The 26,567-nt window shown below is 22.3% G+C and overlaps 1 protein-coding gene and 2 long non-coding RNA genes across 3 annotated transcripts; 1 reads left to right on the top strand and 2 right to left on the bottom strand.

Annotated features, from left to right (window-relative positions):
* Positions 1–689: 689 nt before the first annotated feature.
* LOC122849799 lies at positions 690–1,209 on the bottom strand. Its single transcript, XR_006373599.1, has 3 exons — positions 1,097–1,209; positions 818–1,008; positions 690–738 (listed from the first exon to the last, which is right to left on the bottom strand). It is a non-coding gene; the product is annotated as an uncharacterized LOC122849799 (long non-coding RNA).
* A 784-nt stretch (positions 1,210–1,993) lies between these two features.
* On the bottom strand, positions 1,994–4,643 carry LOC122849798. Its single transcript, XM_044148619.1, has 6 exons — positions 4,444–4,643; positions 4,165–4,361; positions 4,022–4,079; positions 2,439–2,576; positions 2,165–2,358; positions 1,994–2,065 (listed from the first exon to the last, which is right to left on the bottom strand). The coding sequence occupies exons 1-6, from the start codon at positions 4,508–4,510 to the stop codon at positions 2,021–2,023; spliced, it is 699 nt and encodes a 232-aa protein (XP_044004554.1). The 5' UTR covers positions 4,511–4,643; the 3' UTR covers positions 1,994–2,020.
* Positions 4,644–5,078: 435 nt separating this feature from the next.
* LOC122849797 lies at positions 5,079–25,559 on the top strand. The gene is made up of 3 exons (XR_006373598.1): positions 5,079–5,295; positions 6,395–6,428; positions 25,454–25,559. It is a non-coding gene; the product is annotated as an uncharacterized LOC122849797 (long non-coding RNA).
* Positions 25,560–26,567: the final 1,008 nt, after the last annotated feature.

The following is a 26,567-nucleotide window of genomic DNA, read 5'->3' as shown; positions in this document are numbered from 1 at the left end:
GAGTAGAGACTACAAATGATTGTCATTTAATTGTCTAAATGCCATGTGAAATTAATAAATTAATTATCAAAATTAAAAAGTGATGATAGCAGTTATATTTTTTTGTAATAATAAAAAATTTAATTTTGATTAAACAATAAAATTTAATTTAATCAATTAATTTAGATAATAATAAATTAATTTAAATTTTAATTATTAATTTATTGTTGCCTTTATCAAAATAATTAATAACTTTTTATAAGAAAAAAAAAAAATTTCAACAATTTTTTTAAATTTGTTGCTTAAATTAAACAATTTAAAAATTTAGTCCATTTGATAAATTTTATCTTCAATTATCTCAACAATAACTTGATAAATTTTTTACAAAAATATAATTAATAAATAATTAATAATTCATAATTAAACAAATAAATTTTTTAAAAACATGTTTTTTTTTATTATCTAATTATTTGGATTATTTAAATATTTATAAAAAAAGAAAAAAACCTGTAAGGTTTTTACGTCTTTTCTTGTTTTTACATATAAATAATAATTAAATGTTCATTTTTTTTATTTAATTGTGGAAAATTATATCCATGTTTTATTGTTATTTGTTTTTTTTTTCTTTTTTTAATTTAGATTTATATAATATAATATTTTTTATTAAATTTAAAATTCAGTAGGTTTTTTTGAAAATTTAAAAAGACAGTCATGAACCCTTCGTTGGACCGGAATTTTATTTTCTGGACTTGCCAGGACCTAAAAAAAAAAAAGAGTAACATGATAATGTCAGTATTATTAAAAAAAAAAAAGGTTGATAAATATAAGTACAACTTACATTTTTGATAAAGTGGTAGGAATAGAAGAAGACAAGTCCGATCGTCGCCAAACTGATTCCAACAGAAACACCGTCGAATTCGCGATCGCCTTTTGGTTGATTCAGAGGGTCATAATATCCACATTTTCGACAGCTTCCATATGACCTTTGGAGTACTCTTGGGATCGGTTGTGCAACATTTTTAACACCAACTAAAAACAATCAATCAATTATCAATTATCAAGTATTATATTTAAAACAATTTTAAAATTAACCTAGAAAATATATTAATAAACTTACACTGTGCAATTTTGACAGATTTGAGTAATGGCTGACGTAATAGGCCCAACATGTTGACTTGAAGACTCTCAAAGAGACAATGAAGCAATAAAGGCAATAAAGCACGACCAAGCAACCTGAAACTAGCGACAAACCTATGTAGAGTGTATGTAGACTCAAGCATTAAAGTTTCTGCAAGAAGACTAGACTACCACAATTTTTTTTTTTTTAGATAATAATTTTTTTACATTATACCGTTAAAGTGTCTAAAAATAAAAAATTACTAATTGTCATTTAATTACCTAATTGTCATGTGAAATTAATAATTGAATTATCAATATTAACAAGTGATAAATGTTATATTTTTTTTTTTTTTGTTATAATAAATTAATTTAAATTTAAATTATTAATTTATTGCTGCCTTTATCAAGATAATTAATAACTTTTTATAAAAAAAAAAAAAAAAATCTCAATTTTTTTTAATTTGTTGCCTAAAATATTAATAAAAAATTTGAAAATTTACTCCATTTGATAAATTTTATCTTCAATTATCTCAACAATAACCTGATAAATTTTTTACAAAAAAATAATTAATAATTCATGTTTTATTGTTATTTGTTTTTTACTTGTTTTTTTAATTTAATTTTTATACCTACAATATTTTTTATTAAATTTAAAATTCAATAAGTAGGTATGTATTTTTTTTACACAAAAAAAATTATAAATAGAATTAAAAAAAAAATATAGGTACATTTAACTTTAAACTCAGATGAAAAATAAGCTGGTTTTTTTTAAATAAAATTTAGTAAACAATTAATTTAAATTATTTATTTAATGTTTTTATTTATTCAACAATTCATTTGAATATTTATTTAAGTAGTGAATAAACAAAAAAACAGTTATAACTGATATCAATCATGGTCGGAAAGAAGAATCCTCAGAGGACTAGCCTTCTTGGACGGATTTTTTATTTTCTGGACCCTTTATGAGCTAAAAAAAAAAAAAGAGTAACTTGATAATATATTGTCGGTTATTAAAAAAAAAAAAAAAAAAGGTTGATGAATTATTCATCATGAATATACAACTTACATCTTTGATATAGTCGTAGGCGAGGCCGGCGGAAAATATGATCGCCCCCAAACTGAATCCAACGAATGCACAGTCGATGGTTTTTGCTAGTTGATTCACGCCATCCAAATTGCCACTGCATCCACATGTTGAACATTTTCCATATGATCTTTGGAGTACTCGTGGGATCGGTTGTGCAACATTTTTAACACCAACTATAAAACAATTAAACAATTATTAAATATTATTTTAAACAATTCTAAAATTAACCTGAAAAATATATTAATAAACTCACATCGTGAAATGTTGGCAGTAGATTTGAGTAATGGCTGACGCAATAGGCCCAACATGTTGACTTGAAGACTCTCGAAAAGACAATGAAGCAATAAAGCACAACTGAGCACTGCTGAGCACTGCTGAGAACAACAAAAGACTGAAAGGCGAAAGCAGACAATGTAGAGCAATGTAGAGTGTAAACTCAAGCTTAAGGCATGTCCAACGCGGAACGAAAATACAGAGAAGTTTTTGAAATTTCGACAGTAGATTATTTATGTAATAATACACAATCTCTAATTTTTTTATAATTTTTTTGTCGGTGGTTTTTCTTAAATTAATTAATAAAATTTGACATTTTTTGAATTAGGTTATACATAGGCTCTTATGGCCAGCCGAGTACACTTCACAAACCTGGTTAGAAACTTATGAAAAAATACAGGAACTATTTCGAAAAACTGATATATTATAAATAAAAAAAAAAGACGAAAATTTTTTAGCCGTATATGAAAAATTTTTGTCGGTGGGTTTTTTTTAATAAATAAAAATAGACGCGAAAATTAGGAATTTTGACATATTATTGTCGGCATAGTTTGAACATAGAGTAAAACTGACAGAAGAAGTTTGCATGTGTGGTCACACAGACACGTAATTGCCGTGATCTCTTCTGCCAGTCTCACTCTATATTCAAGTTGGCCAACATTAAATTTCAACATAATTTTTAATTTATAGTAAATGATATTTTGGATAAATAAATTTAAATAAAATAAGATAATAAACATTTTTTTATTGTGAAATAAGGTCAAATATGGTAAAAATAACGTGTTATGATTGATTTAAAAAAAAAAAAATTATTTTTTTGGGGTTGGCAGTGCATTTCTTGTAATATAAAATAGATAGGACATTCTCCCCTCCACAACACTCTAAAACCGGCGTTGGACATGCCTTAAAAAATTCTGCAAGAAGGCTAGAATTGTCAATATCAACAAGTGATAAATGTTATATTTTTTTTAAATAATAAATAGTTTAATTTTGATTAAACAATAAAGTTGAATTTAATCAATTAATTTAGATAATAAATTAATTTAAATTTTAATTATTAATTGATTGTTGCCTTTATCAAAATAATTAATAACTTTTTATATAAAAAAAAAAAAAAAATTTCACCAATTTTTTTTAATTTGTTGCCTAAAATATTAATAAACAATTTAAAAATTTAGTCCATTTGATAAATTTTATCTTTAATTATCTCAACAATAACTTGATAAATTTTTTACAAAAATATAATTAATAAATAATTAATAATTCATAATTAAACAAATAAATTTAAAAAAAAAAACATGTTTCATTTTATTATCTAATTGTTTGGATTATTTAAATATTTATAAAAAAAAAAAAACCTATAAGGTTTTTACGTCTTTTCTTTTTTTTACATAGAAATAATTAAATGCGTTCATTTTTTTTATTCAATTGTGAAAAATTATATCCATGTTTTATTGTTATTTGTTTTTTTTTCTTTTTTTAATTTACATTTAATAAAATATAATATTTTTTAGTAAATTTAAAATTCAGTAGGTTTTTTTATTTAACCATCAAAAACTTTACCAAGACAATCATGAACTCTTTGTTGGACCGGAATTTTATTTTCTGGACTTGCCATGACCTAAAAAAAAAAAAAGAGTAACATGATAATATATTGTCAGTTATTAAAAAAAAAAAAAAGGTTGATGAATATAAGTACAACTTACATTTTTGATAAAGTGGTAGACATAGATGAAGGCAAGTCCGATCCCCCCGAAACCGATTACAGCGAATCCACAGTTGATGCTTTTTGCTAGTTGATTCACGGCATCCAAATTGCCACAGCATCCAGTACATCTTGAACATTTTCCATATGATCTTTGGAGTACTCGTGGGATCGGTTGTGCAACATTTTTAACACCAACTATAAAACAATTAATCAATTATTAAATACTATTTTAAACAATTTTAAAATTAACCTGAAAAATATATATTAATAAACTTACAACGTGTGCTAGAACGTGTGATTCTGGCAGTAGATTTGAGTAATGGCTGACGCAATAGGCTCAACATGTTGACTTGAAGACTCTCAAAAAGACAATGAAACAATAAAGCACAACTGAGCACTGCTGAGCACTGCTGAGCACAACTGAGCACAACAAAGCAATGTATAGAGTGTAGACCAGTGTAGACTCAAGCTTAAAAGTTTCTACAAGAAGGCTAGAATTATCAATATCAACAAGTGATAAATGTTATATTTTTTTGTAATAATAAATAGTTTAATTTTGATCAAACAATAAAATTTAATTCAATCAATTAATTTATATAATAATAAATTAATTTTAATTTCAATTATTAATTTATTCCTGCCTTTATCAAAATGATTAATAACTTTTTATAAAAAAAAAAAAAATTTTAACATTTTTTTTAAATTTTTTGCTTAAAATATTAATAAACAATATAAAATTCAGTCCATTTGATAAATTTTTTATAAAAATATAATTAATTAATTAATCAATAATTCATAATTAAACAAATAAATTTTTCAAATCACCCGCTCTGCTGAAACTAATCCACCAGACAGCGCTCTAACCAATATGGCGTCATTTCTTTTTTTTTTTTGTTGTTTTTTTTTTTTCGGTGGTATGTGTGGCCAACTGGTAACGCTTGTCGGTGACAACCGGGTCCTCTCTTGTATATGCTTGTATATTGCAAATAACAATAAATAAAAACCAGAACAATAATATTATAAATAAGTGAAATGTCATGGATAATTAGTATAAAGTGGCAATGATATCGTGTTAAAGTGTAGTTAATAAAAAATCATAAATAATCAAATATTTCACATCAATAATTTGGTAAGCAACAAAAAAAAAAAAAAGTAAAAAATTAACGCCGCAATTCATCCTCAATCACACTCTCAAGGTTGTCAATCTTAACATATTTTTTTTTTAAATCTTATTTTTTTTTTATTTTCATATATTAATTTTAATCATGTTGTATTTTTTTTTAAGTATTATTTTGCAATGTTTATTGGCTACTCGTTAAATAACCTTGACTTATCAGCATTTATAATGTCGAATTTAATTATCTTGTTGACATTACTTACGTTTATTCGAATTATTATTTGACAATTTTTTTATTATTACAACCTAACCTAAAATTTTTTTCAAAATACATTTTTATTTATTTTAAATTATTATTATTATTATTTTAAATGTTCAACTTGACATGTCCTTGTCCCCTTAGATTATTTAAATAAACAATAAATATTAGTTTATATATTTTTGAGCTCAATTAAAATGAACAATTGGCTTCTTTGTTTGATTACTTTATCAATTGCTTTTATTGTTAATAAATTTTTTATATCAACTTGCTTGTATTAGTGTCACATTGATATAAAATTTTTTTAAATAATTATTTCACTAAGTTCGTGGTATTCTTTTGTTTAATTATTATAATAATATTTGAGTTCATTAAACTCGTTACAAAGAAAAAAATTTATATATCATACAAAGTGGAGTAAAAAAAAAAAATATTAATGATAATAATTTTCAATGACACAGATGATTCTTAATTTTATTTTTCAGATTCTCAGCGGGTGAGCTAGTTTTGTTGATTTATTTTCCATTTGAAATATTTAAAATAAAAAAAAAATAATTATTAATGCACGTGTATGTTATCTTAAAATACTCGATACACAATGCCATTATTTTGTCGACTTCTAAACAAGGCCATTCCGGAAATAGAATAATCAACATTATTCTTGTATTGGTTTTAATATACATTTTTTTTTATTTTGCTTTTTTTTTCTGGGTTTAGTTTATCCAGTTGAACCGGATATTAATATTGCAAATAAAAACAACTATTTTTCTTTAATTAAAATCAAAAATTTATATAAACATTTATTATCTTGTTTATGTTGATATTAATTATTTGTTTTTTGTTTGTTTTTAGCTGGAAAAGGAAAAAAAGTGACGTCTATGTTTCGGTGAGTTAATTTATGATAAATTAATTTTTCATTGTTAATAAGAAAACAAGAAATTTGATATTGGACGCATTCTTTTAAAAATTATTATTGTTTTTAGATTGTTTAACAAGGCAAGTGTTTATTGTTGTTTAATAACAAAATATTTAATAAACAATGTAAAAAAAAATCATGAAATTGACCTTGGGAATATAAAAATTGCGCTAATTATTATTTGTAATTAATATTTACAAATTTATAATTTAATATTAAATAATAATTTTTTATTTTATTTTTATTTTATTTATTTAAATAAACACACGGAAGTTAAATATACTGTCGCAAATTCAACGACACTATTATGCATTATGCATAAACGTCCTTCTTCATTTAATTTTATATTTTTTTAATTTTCAACTTGAGATACAATCAAATATTTTAAAACGTATCTCACATTTGTCATTGTTATAAAATCCATTTATTTATTTTTAATAATCCATAATTATTTATTGATAATAATAATTTTATATCAATAATTATTTTTTGATATTTTATTAGCCATTAAAATTTCACTGATATGAAACAAAAATACTACATGATTTATTGTAATATATATAATTTTTAATCATTAAAAATTACAAGTTTAATTCAAAAGTAAATTGATAAAAAATAATTAAGTTTAAAAAGCAATTGTCATTGACAGATAAGAGATTGTTTTTTATCGGTCATTTTAATTTTATTTTTTTAATAGTTTTGATTTTATTTTTTCCCATTGACACGTGTCATTGATGACCTTTACTGATTTTACATAACAAAATGACTGACAATTTTGCTATGTTTTTTTATTTTTTTCTATTTAATAATGTTTTTTTTTTTTTTGTCTTTAAGTTTCTTTGTTTATATCCTCGACATTCGACCTGTCTGGCATTTTAAAAGTTATAAATTATTTATATATTACTGTTATAATGTCGTTAATTTTACCGGATAAATATTCTTTTCCTCGTTGCAAAAATTCAGCCAGATTAATTTTTTATCTCAGTTATTTAATGGCGTAATTGTACTCATGTGAGTTAATAAAAAAAAAACACAATTTTCAATATTATTCTTCCGTCTATAACTATCACGAGGTCGTCTCTATTATTCTGGTATTGTATACGTAATAGATAATCATTTCTTGCATAATACGCAAAAAAAAAAAAGATTAATTTCATTTATATTTTCATTATTTTTAATGAATCAATAATTAATTTTATTTTCAATTTTATTCAATTGTTTGTTTTTAAATTATTCATGTGAGCCATATTTGAATAATTAATACTCAATTTTTACATGATTATGTATTTTTATAAATATATAATTTTTAATAACAAATATTTTAAATTTATATTTATTTAGTTAATTTTTTATAAACCTCAAAAGATAAAACAGAAAATTTGTTACTATTTCGATTTCACTGATGGCGCTGTTTCTTCAAAAAAAATTTCTAATTTCTAAAAAGAAATGAAAATTAATTTTAAATCTAAATTCATTATATTAAACTGCTTTATTATAAACAATAATTTTTTTTTAATTTAATTTTTTTAATTAAATTTCGAATGGTAAATTGATCCAGAAAAAAAATAGTAATTTTTTGACGAGTGAAAGTTCTTGTGTTGTATTTTAAATATCAATTTGAGTTTGTTAAAATAGACGTGTATCCTTAAATCCTGATTTCAGTATTTACTTCAATAAATAAGACTTGAAAAATAGTTTTTAAAAAAAGTTAGATAATTAGATAGAGATAGTGTAGTATCAAACTGGGGAAAGCAAATGGTAAAAAAAGTAAAAAAAAAAAAAAGTCGTCGTTTTCTCTCTGTTCTGGGGTATTTGAGATAATGCACCAAGTGCTGACTGAGATAATGAGGCAAGAATAGACACAACTTGAAAAAAGAAGGTATCAACTGTATATACATTGGTGCAATATAACAAGCACTGGGTGAAAGCTAAAAATTATTTTCACGTTCCCTTTTTTTTTTTTCTCCTCAATCTTGAATTTTTTTTTGACATGAATAAAAATTGACCCAAACAAAATAATTAATATTAATATTTTACTATTGATTCAAATAAATAAATAATTATTATTTTTATTAATTTTAATAATCAATGTTTATTGTGATTTGTTGTTATTGGTGAAAGAAATTGGCTCTTGCCTCATGGCAAATTTACTATATTGTGAAATCGGTCTTGACAAAAGTGAAATCCATCCAACTATAAGGGAACTTTTATTAGCTTTAATTTTTTTTTCTATGAAAAATAAATAAAAGCATCTTCTAAATATATTTATTGGTAAAATTATATATAAATTTTATTATTTATAAATTATTAATTGAATATTTAATTTAAAAAAATGAAATTTGAGGGATATAAAAAAAAATAGATGGAGCATTAGTTGGAGACTTACTGGGGTGGTTAAAAAATTTAATTAATTTATAAATATATTAAGTACAAGTTTATTTACACATTGTTAAAATCTGGGTCCTTTGAAATGTGTTACAAGAACGCTTTTGCCCTGGTAGAGTCGTCGTTGTCGTTGTCGTTGCTGTATTTTGTAGCGCGGGCGCACATTAAGACTCGAAAGTAATACAAGGATTCGAGTGAGTGGTAGCTCTCATTCATTAAACTATTCTTACACGACATGTGATTATTATTTTTTAAAAAAATTTTTTTAAATAAATTAAAATAAGAATTAAATTTTCTATTTTTTCTTTACTTTTTTCTATAATTATTTTTATTATCTATTCAAATCTCGATGAAAAAATGAAATTTATTTGATATAAATATTTGATTTTACTTGAATTTTCAAGATAAATATATCTTCAACTAAAATCAATGAAAGTTTTACATTAAATATTCAGTAAAAAGCTCATTTCCGGTAATTTTGTTTGAAATTTAAATTTTATTTTTTTTTTAAAAATATTATTTCTTTTCTCATTTTTTTTTTAAATAAAAAATTATTCTCGTTTGATATTGATAAACTAGTTAATCAATTTTAAAATATGTATGTCAATATAAATTTATTCATTTTATTATCATAATTATTGTAAATATCTTTTTTTTATAAAAAGAAAAATTATTATTTATTTTATTTCTTTTTAATTGAAATTTTTGCAGTCGAGTTTTTGTTGTTTTAAATATTTATATTGAAGATGTTGTTAATATGCAAAATAGATGTATATATCTAAAAATAAATAAATAATGATAAATTGAAATAATAAAAAATCTTGAGTCACGTTTGACGCGAATGTGTCACGAAGTTTGAATCGATTGGTCGCGTGACACCAACAAGCTGCATCATTGTGGTCATATAATATGTATAACACAAAAAATATATAGATATATTTTTAAATAAATAATATAGACAAATCATTGAAGCATATACAATAATGTTTTCTTTCAAATTGACTAGCTACTATATACGATTACAGCTTATATTTTCATTTTTTTTTTTCTTCATTTTTCTCTTCTATTTTGTCAAAAGTCATCATTGTTTAAAAAATATTTCCAAGTATAATTTTCATGAAATTATTTTTCTATAATTTAAACAATGACTTAATATAATTATCCTAAAAATTATAAAATTTAATTTCAATTATTTTTATTTTTTTTTTAAATTTTACACTATGTCCAGACTTTTAGACGATAGTCGCGGTATTTTTCGCTATGATGGTATTTGTTTAAAAATATAATTCCAAGTACAAATTCCATAATATTATGACTCCAATATTTAGACAACACCTAAATATAATTTTTCTGCAAATTACAAAATTTAATTTCAATTATTTGCATCAAAAATACAGACTGCTGCGCGTGTTGCATATTTTCGATTAGCCCATATCAACTCCTCCGGACTACGTTATGTATAGCACGTCAGTCAATAAAAATACAAAAAAAAAAAAAAAAAACAATAATCAAATAAATTAACTAAATCATCAATAAATTCAAATTTGTTATTATCCAATTTACAAATTGAAAATTAAATATTAATAACAATTATTTAAAAAAATATATTTCCAACAAACTATAAATCAATATTTTTTATTTTCAATTTAAATTAACGATCTATGCAGAAGATAAAAAAAATTGAAAAATATCATTTAAACAATGAGAATATCATCTTCATTGATTTGTTAAAAAATCATTAAATTTAAAACATTGTTGAAGACCGTAATGACAAATAGACTGTAAAGTGATACGCCTCTTTACGTCTTTTTGTTTTTTTTCATCGGTGAAAGATTCTCTTTTAAAAAAAAAAAAATATACATTAATAATGATGATGATAATACAAGTAAAAGACAATATATAAAAGATCCATTGAAAATAAAAAATTAGATGTTGACGATTAATTGTCTTTTTATTTTTCCATCATCCGTTCGATGTATATGATTGTACGCGTCTTCACTTCTCCACGGCCCTGTAACGAGATTACGGTACCCATCAGCCAAACACATTGAATATATTTGCATATATATATATATATACATTGTGTATGTATATTTATATGCCCGGGCCGATTTCCGCTTTTGCCCAAATGGAGGTCGACCTGCATTACCGTTTTGAATGTGCGCGCGCTTTCGAGGTGAAACTATAAGCTGTACAAGTAAAATTTTAAAAAATAAAATTAAAAAAAAAAAAAAAAAGTATTATTAATTTTTTAATACAATGGATCGTGTTGAGAACAAAGAAAGGTAAATATTTGCCATACAGAGAAAGTGTTGTTATATTTAAAATTTCAAAATTAATTTTTAAAAAAAATTATTTGTTTTTTTTTTTTTTAACATAAATAATTGTCAGGGTGAAAGCATGTATATGCTGATTATTTAAAATAAAAAAAATTAAATAATGTGTTGAAATGAAGGCTGGCAAAAAAGTAATCGTATTTTTATGTTCGACTGATGTCCTTGACTGATGGCTGCGAGCTTAACCAGGTATATATTCACTCCATCAGTTGAAAAAAAAAAATCTATATATATTTTTTGTTTTTAACATTGTAAAAGTAGAAATTATAAAAAAATTTTTATTTAAAAAAAAATGCTTAACCGACAATCCATCGTGATGATTTGACACAGATCTTTATCCGTGCTCAGGCTTCGCTCCAGATACGTTGGTTCAACCTCTGCTCTTTTAAACCGATCATCACCAGAAGGTCATGCTCTCAAACTAAAGATATTGAATTTATTTATTTTTTTATTTTATTTTTACTCAATTTATTATCGTTTTATTTCCATTTATTTGAAATTTTTTTTCGTTTTTTTTTTTTTTCATTTAATTTCATACCTTTTGATTTTTAATTTAATTAGTAAATTAATGGAAAATAGATTTTTACAAACATAATAGAGTTGTTTTTTTTTTTTTTTTAAATTAAATTTTTTATTTTTATATTTTTTCGGTTAATAGTCGATTGACTTTGCTTGACCTGGTCCGTAAAAAAAAACTAAATCACCTGACACAATTTTTATGATTTTTTTTATTTTTAGAATTAGAAAAAAATAATAAAAAGAATGTTTATTTAATTTAAAAAATAGCTATTATTTATATTGAGTATTTTGGTGGTTGTAAAAATTTTAAAAATAGTTAATTTGTTAAATTTTAAAAACAAAAAAAATCATTATTTTTTAAATAAAATTCTTATAATAATTTTAATATATGTATTAAAGTTTGTTTGCTTGCAAAGTATAACAAACACACGTTTGTCTATATTAAAGACAGAAATTTGTTTGGAAAATTAAAGCCCTCAAGTAAAATCATGGTTTAAAATTTTGCTGGATTTTGCAGTGAATACGTGCTTGGTAACCATCAGACTGTAAGCACAAAGCACTTTGTATATATTCATGTATTATGTAAATCAAATTGTGTATGTTTAAACTTAAAATACAAGCATACAATGACTATATATCAGATTACATTGCATATATATTTTAACATCAACAAATTGATATTTAAAAATGTCCAAACAATATATCAAAAAATGATAATAATTATTAATCAACTTGCAATTGATTTAACTATTATCAATACTTGAAAAACCATCTAACAATTCATCAGCTTTCATTTTAAATTTACATTAAATTTATTTTTAAATTGATTTAAAATTTAATTCTCTAAATATAGATGTATATTCACAAATTTATCTGACATTTTAATTTAAATAAAAAATACCATTCTCATGGCAAGGAATTACCTTTTTTTTTCCCCATTTTTTTATAACAAAAAAGAATGAAGAAAAAGTGTCATTATCGATGATAAATGTTGAGCTTAAATTGAGTACACAAGAAATTCGATTTTCCTTAGTGTTTACATTGAAGAAAAATCTCCCTAATACCAACTGGATCCTCCAGGCTTTGCTAAGGGTGAAGAAAATAAAATGGCTTCCAAATTTGTGATGTGTTTTTTCCCCTTTATACATTTATCCCTGGTTCTATTTTTTTTTTTTTTTATTGAAAGACGAGGGAAATAATTCGGAACAATAGAAGTTGTTGATGATGCTACTGGAATTTTTGATAACATGAATAGTGTTGATAGTGCTGGTAGTGTTGTTGATGATGATGATGTTGATGGTGATAATTATACTTGATAACTTGAATCAACAAATTTTTTTTATCATAGCTATTATCGTCATCATCATCACCCAGTTTATCCACTTTGTCTGTGATGATTTCTCTGTATGTCGAGGGCAAAATGACTCTCGTTTATAATTTTTATTTTCTTCGATATTTAACACATGTATCTATGTTGTCCTCGATAATAACAGTTATGAAATGTAGCTGCGATAGTGAAAGTGGCCTATGCAATTTTTACAACTTGGCTTTGTTGATGATGGTGATGATGATGATAATGCGTTGACCATTAAAAGAAAATATAAAATTTTTTTTTTTGATATTTAAAAATAATTGTATTTAATTTTTAAAAAATATGTTTTATTCAATTTCTCAAGTAAAAGAAATCATAAACTCTTTTTTTTTTTTTATTGAGCTGATTTTAAACACTCAATTACATGTTCTTAATTACACTTGATGTAACCAGGGCATACCGAAATAACTTTTTCTTTTTTATATATACAAAATATATATTTATTTATTTATTCTATTTTTAATTTTTGTATTTCGTTTTATTTGATTATGTATATTTTTTTTTAATTCATTAGTCATAAAATGCCTCAAGATATGTTCATTTTTTTTTTGAATACACACCGCCCACCTTTCACCTCTTTAAAAAAAAAAAAAATAGATACATGATACGATTGGCTCATTATGAAATCTAAATATATAACGGCCTTTTTTTTTTTTGATAAATAATATTTACATTTATTCATAAATCGAATTATTAAAAATTTTATTGGACTATTAATCCAACAAATTTCCAATCAATTCAAACAATAATAAAAAAAAAATTTCATATCAATGAGATAATCCGTTATCCCACATTGAAAAATAAAAAAAATATATAAAAAATTTTTTTAATCAATGAATCAGTTTATCAATAGAATTAGTCACATTTTTTTTTTTCTTTTTTCATTTAAACTTCATTAATTATATGCCTAAAAAAAGAATAAAAAAAATTCTAAATTTTAACCTACTGACACAGAATGATAAATAAACAATAAATAAAATTTTTTTTTTTTTTAAATAAATAATACCGTGTATTTATAAATTAGCCAATGTATAAAATAAAAAAAAAAAAAAATTATAATAAGCAATTTGTAATTGTGCAATATATATTGAATTTAATAATAAGCCAGAAATTGAGACAGGAAAAATGATTAATATGGCTTTTGTAAATCGAACTGACCCGTAAATCCAAATTTAAAATAGCTTTTATATATCATAATTACATACATACACATAAATAATTAACAATTATCAAATATTTACAATGCAACACTAATACAATGAAAATAAAATTAAATGAAAATGTCCCTCACGTGAGTGACTCTAAAATATCAACCTGTAACACATAATTTCATGTATATTAATTTTTTTTTATGTATGTATTTAGTGTATATAAATATATACATAATTTTATTTAATGTATATATATGTTTATTGTACAACTGACAAGTTGCATTGACATACATGTGTAACGTATATTTTATAATATGTATGTTTATGTGATTGAATGAGTTAAATGGTAACTATGATGGTGTTGATGATGCCGAGGCTGCAACACAATTTTCTGGTGTTTGCACATGTCAGGGCTGCAACTTGATCATCAATTTGACTTCAATTCAAATATAGTTTTTCCATTATTTTTTTTTTTTTATTATTTCTTTTTATTCTCTCTTCTTATTTATTTTTTTTTTTATCATGCAATGTTATATTATAAAACAAATATTAATTTTGTAATATTAAAAATTTTTTTTTTTTTTTTTATTTACTTATTTTTTAAATAAACAATAACAATAAATAATAAATATTTTTTTTTTTTTAAATTTAAATTTAACAGAAATTAATTTAAAAAAAAAAAGTTTTTATTTATTTTATTTATTTTTTAGTAAAAATAATAATTAATTTTTTTTTTTTTTCATTAAATTTTTGGTTAATTCAATTAATAATTCATTTTATTTTTTATTTTTATTTATATTTAAATTTTAATTGACATATTTATCTATTTTTTTTTAAAATAATCATTTGAGTTTTTCTTTTTTTTTTTTTTTTGGAAGGGATGATAAGGTTAAGGGTAGTTTATATAAGGGTGGGAGGGGGAGGTGAATATAAAAATATGAAATTTGTATGAAATAATGTACATGATGTCAAGATAGATATAGAGAAGGTCGAGGCTCGAGGACGATGCACACTAAGAGTCGAGGTCGCAACGTCCTCGAACTCCCTCCCAACGATCTCGACCTCAGCACCCTTGGCACCGCCCTGCACACATACATACATATTTTTTTTTTTTTATATTAAAACAACCCTGTGTGTATATAATGTATATACAAACGCAAAGTATATACTCGACATCGATATCACCTCTAATTGCACTCAATTCAAGGATCAGATTAAAATGATTGTTTTTTTTTTAACAAAAAAAAATTTAATTTATTTCATATTTAAATAAATAAATTTAATAAATATTGTATAAATATTAAATTAATAAAAAATAATAATAACATAAAAATTAATTAATTATTATTAATATAAAATAATTATTTTATGAATTTTTTTAAAAAAAAAGAAAATAATTTTTTATTTTATAAAAAACTTTTAAGATAATATTATTTTTTTCAAGTATAATTAATTTTAATTAATCTAATTTATTTTTTTTCATTAAATATACATTTTAAAGTATTTAAAAAAATATATATTTATCAATTTTTTTATGAATATTTGAATTTTTGCCAATTTTTAATAAAAATGCAACAGCTTTAAATTTATTATCCTTTTAAAATTATTAAAAACCAAAAGTTAATACAATTCTAAGTAATCTTTTTTTTTTTTTTTTAAATTACCAGTTGAAAATTGTTCATGTATACCATTTACAATGTCGTTATTATGATTTTATATATTTTTTTTCGTTGAGTGTATATCATACAAATGCAGGGTTACATTTCCCTCAGTCTTATTGTGTAGGGTGGTTATAGCAAATGCTCCCTGCCTCTTTCGACTTCCATTTTATTAATCATTCAAACCAACCAAGGCAAACAGACATGTCTGGCAGTGTTGGTTATGCTTTGACTGCTTTGATATATATATAGGGTGAAGGAAAATTCTGAAACTCAAGGGGCCCCTGGATTTTTTACGCATTTTTTTTTATTTTTTCCTATTACTTTTCCTTCTTTTTTATATTTATTTATTTTTTTCCTCTTTTCTTCTGTAGACCCTCTCTCATTTATTGTCTCTCTCTCTGTGTGTGTTATTAAATTTCACATGCAGCATTGCGCAAGAGCATTCACCTCGCTCAATACGAAACTCGCGAAACTCCATCGGTTTGTCTAGAATGAAAGTGAACTCATCCAAATTTTTTTAAATCTTCTTTGAAGAATATATTTAATAATTTATTTATATTTTTCATATAGTTTTATCTTATTATTAACTTTTTTTTTTCTATTTTGATATGAGAGAAATAAATTTATTTAAAATTAAACAAAAAGCTACATGATAAAGTTGGCTAAAATAAAAAAATTAATTTGTTTTAAATTATGTACGAATGAGTTAAAATGAGTTCAAGTGAAAGTTAATTAATTAACATTCATTGTTATTTATTTGGCATCCTTTTTAAATATTACTATAACAATTTTGTTTTATTTTTTTGAAATAAAAATTCAATCTTAATTGCTTTGATTTAAAAAATTATTTTTTTTTTATTTTAGAAAATAAATCCTAGAAATCAGTTACATTTTTATTAGGTTTAGCTTTCTATATTAGTGCCTTCAAGGATGTCCACATTTACTTCACGATGAAAGATCCTTTTCTCATATTTTTTTTTTAATTTTAAAATGCCCAAGGCATCTTACTGTGTGTTACTAATAATGTATTATGTTTGACCTCAACCAACAAGACAAGCTTCTTGACCTTTTCTCCAAAATGTCATTTGCTATTTATGTTATATTTTTTGACTAATTAAATATATATATATTTAAACAAATTTAATATTTTTTTATTATTATTTTGCATTATGCAATAAATAATAAAATTTTGTAATATTTAATTTACTCATTGTTTTTTTTTTTGTAATAAAAATTTATTAATAAATAATAATATAATTTTAAATTTTAAAAAATTAATAAATTGTTTAAATTTAAAATTTAATTAATAATTTATCAATAATATTTTTAATTTATTTAAATATTTTATTTCTTCTTTTAAATTTTCATTGAATTTAGTTTCCTTTTTTTTTTTTCTAAATTTGCTACTAGAACGGATATTTCATTTCACGTAAAGTTTATTATAAAATTATTATTTGTATATCGGGTTAACGGGGGCGCATATGCGTGTGTTGTGAAAAAAAAAAACTACTAATATATATATGTGTATTTTTGAGGTCGAAGATATAAATAAGTGTTAATATCAACAGACGTTGGTGGTGGCTTGATATCAAAATTCGTGCTCATTTTTTATTTTCATTTATTTAAAAATTATATGTACAGATTGTGGTATATCTTTTAATATTTATTTATTTATTTTACATTTAATTTAAAGTATATTTATCATAGATAATTGTAGACACACCCGATATACATGTATATCCTCATGTGTAGTCTAAGAAAATTTTAACGTGGGCTGTTATTGTGTTATTTTAAAAAAATACGTTTTATTTATATTTTTATATAATGTTCATGTCAGAATAAATCGAGCCCACGTGTTCGCTTGACAGGCCATCGTACTGAGATTCAAGCACTTATCTATGTAACCTACTCCACTATAACAGTTTTTCTCTTGATGTTACTGGTAGTGCTGATGGTGCTGGTGAACACTTCCTCATTACAAACCTTCACTAGTTTTATAGTCACATAAGAAAACAGGGCTATTTTATAAATTTTAATATCAATCGGTTTTCCATTATAAAACATCTGCAACTTGTTAATAGACCATCTTAATTTTCATCAAAATTCATATTCCACTAGCGCATAATTCAAAAAAAAAAAAAGAATTATATTTTAGCTTGTTTATTATATCTGCTAATGTAAAATTAACATTTACTTAAAATTATACAACTATTATTAATTTAAAAAAATATCATTATATATAAATTTCTCTTCAATGTTTTTATGACATATAAAATTATCAGTTAATTAAAAAAAATTAATTTGAAGAATTATTACTGTGCATCATTAATAAATCATGGGAAAAATAAAAAAATGATTATTCATTGGTGTATATCATATGACATGATAAATGATGAAAATTAAGGTGTAATTAAGTATAAAACAATCATAAACAAATGTACAAGTATTATCCTCTTATAATCGATATATGTGTCTTTGTCATAGTCGTTGTTGATGGTCTGTTGTTGAGGTCAAAATAATTGTGTTTCTGGATGGGCTGATTTGCTGGCTTGGTCATCGCAATACTGTGGGAGTAAATGGCGGTCAGCAATTAACTCACGATGGCCGTGTTGTTTCGCGTATATACATTATTTTTATTATTTTTTATTCTTTTTGTTCAAGAGTCCTCCAATTCACCACTAAAGCTGTGTGTTTGTTGCAAGGCTATGTGTAACTTTATATGTATTATTTTATTCAATCGATTCAACTGTATATTTGCATGTATTTTAATTTTTTTTTTTTTTTTTGTTTTGGAATTTAGCCCTGACCTGCACGTCAACTTCAAAAGCAATTTAAAAAAAAAAGCTTTTTACTGTGCTTTTGTATATTTTACAAAGTCAAAAATATTTTTTTCAATTTATATTTATTTTTTTTCTATAAAGACGTCTTTGAAATTTTTTTTATTTTTTAAAATGACATATCCCACGGTACCTGGCCTTATTATTTTAACAAACTCGTGCTGTTCGTTACTGAGATAATCCAACTGGTAATTGTATCGAGCGACCTAGTCATTCTGGGTGAATAATTCTTTGTGAACAAGCATTAATCGAATTATCTCAGTACATTTATTCGGGTGCCATGACACTAACATGATTGACATTACTAGAACTATTAAAAAATCAAAAAAATAAATACATAAAAATATACACATTGTCCAATAAATAAAACAATTGTTTTTTTTTTTTTTAAATGAAAAAAATTTGATATAAATTTAAAATTAACAAGCTCAATTAAAAATTAAATTTATGAATAATTTTAAATATGTTTTAAAGGTGTAAAAAATAATATTAAAATAGACCCAATATTTTTTACACTTTCATCAATGAATTATTAATTTTTGAAAAAATTTTTTTCATCATATTTATGGTTATTAAAAATATAAATATTAATTTTTTTCAATTAATAAAAATATATATAATTATTTATTGTCGTAATAAATTATATATATAAAAATAAAATATGTATTACATAAATTGAAATGATGTGTTTAATATTAATTCATGTGGCACTTATTTCTTTCTCCAATTTTTTTTTTTTATATATATATAACAAGTTGTATATAGGTATATAGTTACAACTGCATGTTGCTCTCGTTATAACGAGAACGCAGGTGACGGGTCACCGCAACTAAGCTATTTACCTATTTACTATCTGTATCCCTTCACTCCGCAATATCAACATTAACAATAACAAGCTACATCTTTTTTTTATTTATTTTTTTATCAATTTTAATTTACAATAAATCTCTTGATAAACAAGAAAAACCCTCTGGCTATTTTTTGTACATTTTTGATATATATCTTTTATTTTTTTATTGTGTATTGAAACTTTCAATTAATTTTTACATTAATTATATTCATTTTGATTCTTTTTTATAATTAATATTATTATTTTATCATTATGTCATTTATTTTTAACACCTTGTTAATCATAAATTGACATTTTTTTTTTATAAAAATAAATAAAGAAAAAATTAAATAGAGATATATAGAATTTATTTTGTTTAAAGATTTTTAGAATTTCAATTTGATTTTTTTAAATTATTTTTTAACAACGTTATTTCAAGCACGAAAAAATAATGAAAGATATTTTTTTATTTAATTTACTTTTCTCTTTGGAAGGATGTGAATACTTTTAACTAATTTTCTCACAGTAAATAACTTTATTTTCTTGAAATATATTCTTGTGAATTTTGTCTTCAGATTTAAGTGTCTTAAAAGCTCGTTATTTAACATTTATTCAAAAAAAAAAAAATCATTAAAATTCTTTAAATTATTACTGTTTAATTATTTAATTATTAATTTATTTAATTATTATTTTTATCAAGCACAAAAATAATAATAAATTTTTTTATTTTCAATTTAAAGTTTTTCGATTTTTTTTTTTTTAAATTTGACGATACAATTGTCCGGTGTGTTCGATAAAAGTGTTAAATTAAATTTCGAAAAAAAGTGAAAAAAGAAATGAAAAAAAAAAAAAATGATTTTTTAAAAATGTTCCAAATGCTCGGGTGCTCGTTCTCGCCGACGAGTCAGACGTGCCGAGGCTGTGACCGCGTTTCTCGTGGCCAAAGTGGCACGCGCCTACCTGCCCACTCTCAACTGGCTTGTTTTATTATTCCCTCTCTACATTTTTACCTCAGTACCCTCTACCTCATCACAACATACTTAATCATATCGCATCACTATATACATTGCAGATGTACCTATATTATGCAGCCACATTATATCGTTTTTATGTACTTTTTTTTTCATTTTTTTTTTTTCTTACTTACCATCTTCCTCAACACCTCCTCAAAAACATTTTCCTCTTTAATCTAACCCCTACTTTTTTCTACATCGATGATGACTCAACAGGTCTTAAATAAAAATAAAAATTCTTAGACTTTAACAAACTATCCTTTGAAGTTTTTAAATGTCAATTTTAAAAATACTTTTTTTTGTTTTTAATTTTAATTCTCTTTAAAGGTTGTTGAAGATAAATTTTTCTCGACATTTTTAAAATATATTTATTGAATTTTATTTAATTAATAATTTAACAGTATTTTTATATATTAATTTTTTTTTAAATTTATAAATAAAAATTACTATAGGGTTTAAAAAATAAATTGAAAAGATTTTGTGCGTTCATATGTTGTTGGTGAATGGTCTTGTCAGGTTAAAATCACAATGTTCATGTGGGTGTATGTGTGTGTGTATGGTCTATAAAGTCTATTGAGTTGTCTAGTCAACCAAACGTCATTCTCAATTCCGCATAATATATACGAGATGCACTCGAGCGATTAAATTTTCACAGTTTGATGAACGTACCTCTCACATTGTCCTTCGACCTGTCTATCTATGTACTATTATTCCCTATCGCTAAATATGTCCACATAAATTTTATCAAAAATATATTATTCAGTATTATTCAATTGGAAAATATATATTATTTTTTTGTTTTATAAATAAATAATATTCAATTTTATTATTTGAAAATTTTACTATAAAACAATAAAATTTAAAGCACAATTTATTTTACTTTTTTTTTTGTATGATTTTTATTTTATCGACAAATCAATTTTGACAATCATATTTTTAATATTATATTTGAGCTTTATTTTTATTTTTATTTTTTTATTATTCTTTGATTTTTATTCGGCATTCAATGAATCCCTTTTTGTAACCATGCAACCGTGTAAATGTCGTGAGAAATAAAATTCACATTCGACATGAAATTTAACGTGAAATACGATATTGAAAATATATTGCAAAAAAAGGTATATAAATTTGTCAACTGAGAATTTAATATAATCTGCTTGGAAAAATATGCTTTATATTTTTTTTATAATTAAATTTTTAAATATAAAAAAATTGTAAAAGTAGAAAAATGTAATTTCGATTTTTTTGTTTTTTTTTTCTGTTCAACTTTGATAATTTTTAAATTACTTTTAAAATTAAAAAATTCATGAAATTATTTTTTTGATAATTAAATTACATTAAAATTAAAGTACCCTGTAAATTTCATTAATAAATATTTGTTTTTTTTATTTTTTTAACTATTTTGAATATATTACGTAATCGATTTTTTTCAAAGTAATTTTATCTTAATAATTTCGTTGCTGTTTTAATAATTAATTAACAAAAGTTTATAATTATTTCATACATTTAAATGATAAGCATAAATTTAGATTTATATTTTAAAAGTGAAAATGTGAATTTTAAAAAGTTACACCATGTTTAGTTGGATGTTTGGGTTAGAATTCAACGAAACTAGAAAGCCGGTCAATCGAGAGAGTGTATCTCTAATTCACCTCCATAGAAACCTTCAACAAAAACCTTAGCTATATATTTCAAAAAAATATATTATTAATATAAAATTACTCTTTGTTCATTTTGTATACATAAACAAGTTTTAAAAAAATTTTAAATTACATTTTTCATATTTTTTTTTCAACAAATTGACTGTTTTTATCTTTTTAATATATTTTTTTTTTTGTTATCAAGATAGAATAATAATAAATTTATGTAGACAAAGACAAGTAATGCATCTCAGTACTACTATGAAAATCTTATAATTTTAAAAGTAATATTTAAATTAGATGAGAGAATAAAAAATGAACACGTGATGTGAAATATAATCGGTTGAAAATAAATTTATCGAGGTTGACGTAAATTCCGAGGGATGTGATGATGAAGTTTAAAATGGAAAATATATAAGGATGAGAAATGAACACTTGAGACATACTCAAGTGAAAATTAGAAAGAGACATAAATAATATGTCAAAGTGAGATGGAAAATTTAAATTTTACTTCCTCAAAATTTAACAATATTTTACTCAACTAAAATCTTGAATAATCTAATATTTTTATTTTATTTTTGCTCCATTTTTTTAAAAAATTAATAACAAAAGCTTATATATTTATTAATATACAATTTATTATTAATTTATATGCTATATTTTAATTTTTAATTATTATTTTCCAATAATTTTAAAATTACATTTTTAAAAGTTGAAAAAAAAAATTTTCTTTTTTTTAATTTTCAATGTCCTTGTGATCCTTCAATACCACACAATTTTTCAAGCTCAACCACTCAATCGTCCTCGAGTTTATAAATGAAAAAATGAAAAATTAATATATACAAGAAAATATTTTATATATCATTGATCTAACTATTAAAATATTTACTAATGTTAACAAAAACAATTAAAAATTAAAATGTACCATAATTTATATAATCTATGTTCATAAAAATTACAATTAATTTTTACCGATTTATAAGTTATAATTATAAAATTACATTGCAATAGCAAAATATATTTATATTCATAAATTTTACGTACAAAATTTGATCCTCTGAAAATTTACAATATAGTAAAATTTAATTCAGAAATTATATGTCAATATATACAAAATGGTTAAAATTACAATATAAAATTAAAATGATCTAAAATTTACAATATAGTAAAATTTAATTCTCTTAGAAATTATAGGTGTCACTGATCAAAGCAACATTTAAAATTACAATATAGCAAAGCAATTCAATATTTTAGCATAGTCATGATTAATAAAACAAACAAATGTTAGCTTAAATAAATAACTAAATTAATAAATGGTTTATAATAAATGAAATAAAATAAAATAAAATAAAATGAAATAAAAACAAATAAATAAATTATAGATATTGACAATAAATTTTATAATATCAATAAATGAATAAATTTTGCGTTAATAATACTATGGTACAAAAAAAATAAATATTTTATAAATATCATGAAACAATAATACGCATCAAATTGTAAATTTGCTATGTTAAAAATAAAAATTCTCTCCGTGTATATATATTATATCTACAGACAAAAGCAAAAACAAAAAAAAAATTCAAAAATGTAAAAAAAAAATTTATATAGCCTTGCTTTTGATGAACAAAAAAATTATTAATATAAATTAAAATTTTTTCAAAGTCACTATAATTATAAAACTAATATAATATTTAACAAAAAAAAATTAAAAAAATTAAATGATTTATGATTGACATGAAGGCATTAATAGCAAGTTGTTTAAAATTGGCAGCGAGAATGATTAACACCTTGAAATTACTAAAACACGTGTACGTGTTTTTAAATATTAAAAAAAATTTATTAAAAATTTAATAATATATTAATACACTTGTGTATGTAGTGTACAATAAATTTATATTTTTTTTTTTTTTAAAAAAAACATGTACAATATCGTATGACAGGAGTTAGTCTCGGTCCACTTATTAACTCGAGGTGAGCACGTGTGGAAACAACAACTCGTCCACTTTCAAGCATCTCGTCAAAATGTCAGACCCATCTGGTTATGCTCAACTGTCATATTCATATTATCAACACTAACAGTACCTTCAACTACACGTTCTTTATATAAAAAAAAAAAATTTCTAAACAATTAAAAGCTTCAAAATAAATAAACTCTGAATGAAAATTTTGAGTAAAATTAAAAAATTTAAACTAATAACTTATAAATATATTTTAATTGTTTAAAAAATATATAAATAATTAATTTTTATCAATCAACATAAAGCCCATGTATTTTTTCAATTAAAAATAATATTAATCTTTAAATTTTTATGTTAAAAATTATTTTTTTCATCATGATAAATTTATGATTTTATATTTTTTTTTTTATTTATAAATTATTAATAATTAATTAGTATAATTATTAATCTATATATTATCATTTAATAAATAATTTAAAATAAATTTTTCAATTATTTAATTGAAAATTTATAAATTTTTACACAAATTATTCAGAGCTTTCTAAAAAATCATAACAAAAATTAAATAATTATAATTTTCATATTTTTTTTTTTTTTTCATTTCAAGTCTAATGATAATTATAAAATTTACTAAAGAATTTCTTTTGTTCTTATTATATACTATTATTGTTATTATTGTTATCGAAATAACATTGTGTATGAATATATTTTTTTTTTTTATAATTTATATATTGTCATTGTTACTTTCTTTCTTCATATAAATATTTTACATTTTAAATTTTTCTTTCCTGATGTCGATATCAGTGGGTGTACGAGACAAATGTACACACACTTTTGCATAATAATAATACAAACTAAAGTCACCATGATTTCTCATATCCGATTACACTATTCGTATAATATATTTATATTTTTTTAAAATTGAAATATTACATGTTCGTGACTATAAAATATTTATTTTAAATTTTTGTGTTATACATAAAAAATATTATTAACAAAGTTCAATAATATATACAAATAAAATTTAATATCTATATTTTATTATCACTAAATTTAGTATTTTAAATCTATTTACTATTTTATATTATACATGAAAAATATATTATAAAAATTTATCGAAAAGTTCATCTTGTTATTTAAGCTTTACGTAATTTGAAAAAATTTTTTAAAAATAGTAAAATATATATTTTTTAAAAAATTCATAAATTTATCTATATAATTATTTTAATTTCAATTATTATTGTTGACCTTAAAAAATTAATATTATATTTTTATGTTGGTTATTTACAAGGCGAGACAAGACGAGGCCACATTGCCACAAAGGGCCACACCTATGTGTCAACCCCATTGGCTGCCACACCTCATAAAAACCTGTGTACCATCAAAACTTTTGTGTATATATATTTATCTCAAGTATTTTTAAATTTAAAATATAATTTTGTCTCATAGAATACCATCAATTTATTTTACATAATTTTTTTTTTTTTTAGTATCATTAAATAAGTCAGTTTGATATCAATGTGAATTTATTTATCCAAGATCAGCAAGTGCCTCGAACCGGGCAACCTACCTACCTACATAATAAATAAAATGCGTCCGTTCTCGATGCTTTTCTTACAATCTCCGCCTCTGCTACTACTCTTTTTTTTTTTATATTTTACATATATTTTTTATTATTATTTTATTTCCCTTTGATTTTTTTTTTTCATCAATTTGAATGAGGAAAAATTTATTTACTCGTGAAAATCCAAACGATATTGTTATTATTTTTTGTTTTATTTTTTTAATGATGAAAATAAAAAAGAGATATATAGGGTGAAAAGAAATTTTTTTTTTTTTTTATTATCGTCGTGTTCAAATTTGCTGAGAGAGATTCTTTTAGTTTTATGTATACGAAGCAGGGTTTTGTCTGGTAAATTAAATCCCCAAGCGAGTTTACGAGCTTCAGAATTTCCACCCGAGCTAACTAGATAAAATTACTAAAAAGATTTTTTATTTTAATTTTTATTTAGAACTTGAGAATTTTTAGTTAAAATTTTAAGCATTAAAAATTATCTATACAAAGCAATGCAAATGTGAAAAAGAAAAAATAGAAAAAATAATTGAAAGATAGCTTTTAATGATTATATATTTTTTATATTATTTAAAACAAAAAAATTATCTAAACTTATTTTCTAAATCTAGATCAAATTAACCTCCTGATTTTTACTATATTTATTATCATCATAAAAAATAAAAAAAAATCTCATAACAATGAAAAAGAAAAGAAAGTTTAAATATATTTTTTTATGATGAATAAAATCATGGCTCTACTTTCATTGTCTATTTTATAAAAAAATTATCATCTATTTTTATCACATCCCTTAGTTTAACAAACCAATATTGTCATTGTTTATTATTTTTTT

The sequence above is a fragment of the Aphidius gifuensis genome, linkage group LG2, assembly GCF_014905175.1.
Source record: "Aphidius gifuensis isolate YNYX2018 linkage group LG2, ASM1490517v1, whole genome shotgun sequence".
NCBI classification, from domain to species: Eukaryota; Metazoa; Arthropoda; class Insecta; order Hymenoptera; family Braconidae; genus Aphidius; species Aphidius gifuensis.
This window is presented reverse-complemented; position numbering and strand designations above follow the sequence as displayed.

What these genes read in the sequence shown, in the direction of transcription:
- LOC122849798 (XM_044148619.1), bottom strand. Translation starts at nt 4,510, where the DNA reads ATGTTGAGCCTATTGCGTCAGCCATTACTCAAATCTACTGCCAGAATC. An exon ending in TACTGCCAACATTTCACGAT is followed by an intron (nt 2,359 to 2,438) that starts GTGAGTTTATTA and finishes ATTGTTTTATAG; the next exon opens with TTGGTGTTAAAAATGTTGCA. An exon ending in CCTACGACTATATCAAAGAT is followed by an intron (nt 2,066 to 2,164) that starts GTAAGTTGTATA and finishes TTTTTTTTTTAG; the next exon opens with CTCATAAAGGGTCCAGAAAA.